General features: G+C 39.0%; 1 protein-coding gene across 1 annotated transcript in view; it reads right to left on the minus strand.

Annotated features, from left to right (window-relative positions):
* LOC127692777 (solute carrier organic anion transporter family member 6C1-like) overlaps nucleotides 1-5,776 on the minus strand; it is a 111,904-nt gene extending 106,128 nt beyond the window's left edge. The window contains exons 1-2 of the mRNA XM_052193374.1: nucleotides 5,485-5,776; nucleotides 3,743-4,003 (exon numbers count right to left, since the gene is read on the minus strand). Of these exons, the coding sequence (XP_052049334.1) occupies nucleotides 3,743-4,003; nucleotides 5,485-5,776 (553 nt within the window). The remainder of the gene's footprint in view (nucleotides 1-3,742; nucleotides 4,004-5,484) is intronic.
* Nucleotides 5,777-6,000: the final 224 nt, after the last annotated feature.

Here is a 6,000-nt window from a genome sequence, read left to right on the forward strand (position 1 = left end):
ATTGTATAGATATACCACATTTTTTGCATCCACTCTTCTGTTGAGGGATACCTGGGTTCTTTCCAGCATCTGGCAATTATAAACAGGGCTGCTATGAACATAGTAGAGCATATATCCTTATTACATGGTGGGGAATCCTCTGGGTATATGCCCAGGAGTGGTATAGCAGGATCTTCTGGAAGTGAGGTGCCCAGTTTTCAGAGGAACCGCCAGACTGATTTCCAGAGTGGTTGTACCAATTTGCAACCCCACCAGCAGTGGAGGAGTGTTCCTCTTTCTCCACACCCTCTCCAACACCTGCTGTCTCCTGAATTTTTAATCTTAGCCATTTTGACTGGTGTAAGGTGAAATCTCACGGTTGTTTTGATTTGCATTTCCCTAATGACTAATGAAGTTGAGCATTTTTTAAGATGCTTCTCCGCCATCCGAAGTTCTTCAGGTGAGAATTCTTTGTTTAACTCTGTACCCCATTTTTTAATAGGGTTGTTTGGTTTTCTGGAGTCTAACTTCTTGAGTTCTTTATATATATTGGATATTAGCCCTCTATCTGATGTAGGATTGGTGAAGATCTTTTCCCCATTTGTTGGTTGTCAATTTGTCTTCTTGATGGTGTCCTTTGCCTTACAGAAACTTTGTAATTTTATGAGGTCCCATTTGTCAATTCTTGATCTTAGAGCATATGCTATTGGTGTTCTGTTCATAAACTTTCTCCCTGTACCGATGTCCTCAAGGGTCTTCCCCAGTTTCTTTTCTATTAGCTTCAGAGTGTCTGGCTTTATGTGGAGGTCCTTGATCCATTTGGATTTGGGCTTAGTACAAGGAGACAAGGATGGATCAATTCACATTCTTCTGCATGCTGACCTCCAGTTGAACCAGCACGATTTGTTGAAAAGGCTATCTTTTTTCCATTGGATGTTTTCAGCCTCTTTGTCGAGGATCAAGTGGCAATAGCTCAAAGAACAAAACCACATGATCATTTCATTGGATGCTGAAAAAGCATTTGACAAAATTCAGCATCCTTTCATGCTTAAAGTCTTGGAGAGAACAAGAATCCAAGGCCCATACCTAAACATAGTAAAAGCAATATACAGCAAACCGGTAGCCAGCATCAAACTAAATGGAGAGAAACTTGAAGCAATCCCACTGAAATCAGGGACCAGACAAGATTGCCCCCTTTCTCCTTATCTTTTCAATATTGTACTTGAGGTACTAGCTCGGGCAATTCAACAACATAAGGAGGTCAAAGGGATACAAATCGGAAAGGAAGAAGTCAAACTATCATTATTTGCAGACGACATGATAGTCTACCTAAGTGACCCAAAAAACTCCACTAGAGAGCTCCTACAGCTGATAAACAACTTTAGCAAAGTGTCTAGATAAAATCAACTCAAGCAAATCAGTGGCCTTCCTATACTCAAAGGATAAGCAGGCTGGGAAAGAAATTAGGGAAATGACCCCCTTCACAATAGTCACAAACAGTATAAAGTATCTTGAGGTGACTCTTACCAAACATGTGAAAGATCTGTATGACAAGAACTTCAAGAATCTGAAGAAGGAAATGGAAGAAGACCTCAAAAAATGGGAAAACCTCCCATGCTCATGGATCGGTAGAATCAATATAGTTAAAATGGCCATTTTGCCAAAAGCAATATACAGAGTCAATGCAATACCCATCAAAATCCCAACTCAATTCTTCACAGAGTTAGAAAGAGCAATTATCAAATTCATCTGGAACAACAAAAAACCCAGGATAGCTAAAACTATTCTCAGCAACAAAAGAAAGTCTGGGGGAATCAGTATCCCTGACCTCAAGCAATACTACAGAGCAATAATGTTAAAAACTGCATGGTATTGGTACAGTGACAGGCAGGAGGATCAATGGAACAGAATTGAAGATCCAGAAATGAACCCACTATCCACTAGTCTTAATGATAGAAAAGAGTGTAGCCTTCATTCTGAGTAAGTACAAACTGCTGGTGGCTATTATCAAAAACCTATGCTAAGATAGATGTGTAGACGGTCACCTTATAGTTCTAGAAAATAAAGGTAAAAATTGGGGAGAAAATTTGTGTTGAATTGTTCAAGATATTGTACTATATGATGTGTATGATGTCCATGTCTGTTGAGTCACATATATTCTACAGGAGTGTAGAGCGTGAACTTGTCGTCATTGTAGATAAGTGTGCAAGCATAGAGCAGACAACAAATCGAAAACAGAAAGCAGTGGACTATACCAAAGATGGTCAGAGAACACATAATTAAAGATGAACCTATTTGCAACCCTACCAACAGTGGAGAAGTGTTCCTCTTTCTTCACATCCTCGCCAACACCTGCTGTCTCAGTCTGGCGGTTCCTCAGAAAATTTGGTAAGTCACTTTCGGAAGACCCTGCTATACCACTCCTGGACATATACCCAGAGGATTCCCCTGCAGGTAATAAGCATACGTGCTCCACTATGTTCATAGCAGCCCTATTTATAATAGCCAGAAGCTGGAAAGAACCCAGGTATCCCTCAGCGGAAGAATGGATGCAAAAATGTGGTATATATACACAATGGAGTACTATTCAGCCATTAGAAACAATGAATTCATGAAATTCTTAGACAAATGGATGGAGCTGGAGAACATCATACTAAGTGGAGGTAACCCAGTCTCAAAAGATCAATCATGGTATGCACTCACTGATAAGTGGACATTAGCCTAGAAAATTGGAATACCCAAGACATAATCCACCATCAAATGATGTACAAGAAGAACGGAGGAGTGGCCTGGTTCTGTAAAGACTCAGTGTACCAGTATAGGGCAAAGCCAGAACAGGGAAGTGGGAAGGGGTGGATGGGAGATCAGGGGGAGGAAAGTGGCCTTATGGGACTTTTGGGGAGTGGGGGGCCAGAAAATGGGAAATCATTTGAAATGTAAATAAAAAATATATCCAATAAAAGAAAGAAAAAAAAAAGATGAACCTAGTATCTAATCATGAAATCACAAAAAGGAAAAAAAAAAAACAGGAAAGAAAACTAGGAGACATAGTAATAATGGAAGATGTGTAGAAAAATGGAGAATCTCCCCGAGCACTGTGTGTGTGTGTGTGTATGTGTGTGTGTGTGTGTGTGTGTGTGTGTGTGTAAGCCGATGACATCAGAGGCCTTATTCTTCATTTCTTGTTAAAACCTAGCTTAGCATGCCAGTAAAAGCCTGTACACGATAAGTAATGATCTGAGACAGTAGTAGTAATGGAAACATACTCCAAGTACATTTCAAGTGGATCTTATTTACTAGAAAACGGGAAAATTATGGAATGAACACTGAACAATGTCATAAAGCCACCATCTGGATAGATTCAAATGGTAGTCAAAGATTAGTATATTGCTTTTGTAAAAGATTACTTTTCTAGTCATCCTACATTCTCTGTAGGTTTGTTCCTGTATTTGAACTTTTATGGGTCTGTGCTATGAATAAAAGAAACAATAATTCAAGTATCTAGTACAAAATAAAATGACTTACCATAGTTCTCTAGAGATTTGCAACATCATTAAAATTGTACAAAAGAAATAAGCTTATAAATTATCCTACAATGATACTTCCTAGACTCATATTTTTCCAAGAGCAAAATCAGAGCACTTTAGGTATTATTAATAATGGTTACATGTACACACACAGATGAAAGAACTCACAGATATACATCATAAACTAGTCTCAATTTTGATATTATATGAAAATATAGTAGAAAAAACAATCTCACCTTCCACTACTGCGCCAAGTCTTATAATTTCATAATAAAAGTAAGGTGCACCAAAAACAATTGCAGCAATCCCTGTTACAATGCTCGCAGCTGCCATCCATCTTGCTCTGTTCCCTCGACCTCCAAAGTGTGCTACAAGTATTGATACCAAGAAAGAGCTACCATAATCAGTAACATCCATTAGGAATGCCTCTGAAACTGACGGGGAAAGTTGAGACACATATACTTTTAAACTCAGGTCAACAAGAGCAAATATCATACCTAGAAAAGACAAAAGAAAGACATAAGTCAATATAGTACTATTTAAAAGACAAAACAGATCACCATTACAATAATTTAAAGAAAAATTTTATTTATAGTGTATAAATTTATTTCATAATACTATCAAAGATTAAAACCTATAAATAAAATTTATTGACTTTTATGAAATAATTTGCATGAGTATGGAAGCTATTTTACGTCTATTAGTAGTCTCTTATAAATTATGTTCAAATTATCTAAGCACTATATTAGATGTATCATGTTCTGATTTTGAAGAATTAATAAATAATATAATGGATGTTTACCTATTTTTTAAAATGAAATTATAAAGACATTTGAAACCCAGCTTGGTTTTCAAAGTACAACCTTGTTCCAGATCTAAGATTTTGTACTTGAAAGTAAACATTTCTGAACATTTTCGATCTTTATATATAAAAAACAATGTTAGACATTCAAATAAATCATTCTAAAGAACAATAAATAAATAAATGTAGCATTATCTGTGTATAATCACCATCCAACATGTAAAAAAAAAACAATCATACAAGGGGAAAAATGATATGATAAAATAGCTGAAAAAATTCCATTTCTTGGAGTAAAAACAGAAAATGGTTTCATATTAAAACTCACAGTGTGTCTGCAAAGTAACAGGGTCACATGTCATTGCTGAAGCAACCATTGCAGCTGTTGCCCAATTACGTCAAACACTCCTAAGATTGCAGGGATCCAGGAGTCCATACTGCTCTTCCTAAAGCTCTGAGAACCGACTGATCCCCGCTGGTCTACTGTCCCAGGGCCAGACACAGGAGCACAGTGCTGCTGAAATATTCATGACTGTTGCTGATAGGATTTCTACTGGTACCTACTGCCCCAGCCTCTCACTGGCAATAGCTAAGCGTGAGTGCCAGCAGGAAGCCAAAGGGCAAACGTAGTTTACAAGTTATTACAAAAATTATGAGTAAAAATATATAACTAAAATAATAGAAGAAGGAAGAGGAGAAGGAAGCGGAAGGAGAGCACAACATATGGATAAGAGCACTGTCATGTTTCTTCCTGTGATCTGAACCACTTGAAGTCTCATCACCCCTCAATTCAAAAATGAAGACACAAACTGCAGGCAGAAACCTGGTTTGTTGAGTGTTTCAAACTTGTGAGCAGAAATCGTGATGGCGATGCTGTTTCCAGTTATATCTTAATCACCCAAGCATTCAGTCAGAACTTAAGTTGCTCGTTAAGTAACAGGCACTAACCCAACACCACCTTCCCATCAGTTCTGAAGCTGAAGCCCACAGTATGGAGTGCACCCCGCCAAGGAGGGAGCCAAAGACTGAAGGCAAAGGCAGAGCATTGGGTTAAGTGGTTTTCATTCAGGTTTGGAAAAGGAGTCAGAACTTGTCCACCCTCTCCTTCCCTCTGTGTGTCAGACTCATGTCTACAGAAATAAATCCTTTTGCCTGAGGAACCCGGCTTCTCCAACTTACCATGAGGCAGGGTCACTAAACAGCACATAATCAGGAAGAACTTAACGTTGTTGAAACGCTGTAAACAAGGAAAAACGAGAGGCCCAAAACCAAATGGCCCCTCTGAGGGACCACTGTATTTTGGATCTGTGCTTTTTTTATCTGGGATGTCTGCAGCCTTCTTCACAGCAGTTGGAAGTGTTATCATGTGCGTTTCTATTTTCCTGGATTCCACAGTGTTCTGGGGTTCATTCCTCTCTACCACCTTAGACTGCTTCACTTCATCTTTTGTTTTTCTCTTGTCCCGTGCCATGGCTTATCCAAAGCAGCTCCGAGGATACTGCAGGTGTGTTGTGAGGCACCCGGGTACTCCCTGGTCCCAGGTGAGTAATGTCGTCACTGCGCTGGAAGCTCTACACGGAACGTTATTTCCAGTGCAGCGAGCCAACGTCCCTACAGACCAGTTGACTGACGCTGCGGAAGTTCCAAGCCTGGATTCCATCTTCTCTGTGTCACAGAGAAGGAAAGAAGAGGAAG

Source organism: Apodemus sylvaticus, chromosome 9 (assembly GCF_947179515.1).
Source record: "Apodemus sylvaticus chromosome 9, mApoSyl1.1, whole genome shotgun sequence".
NCBI classification, from domain to species: Eukaryota; Metazoa; Chordata; class Mammalia; order Rodentia; family Muridae; genus Apodemus; species Apodemus sylvaticus.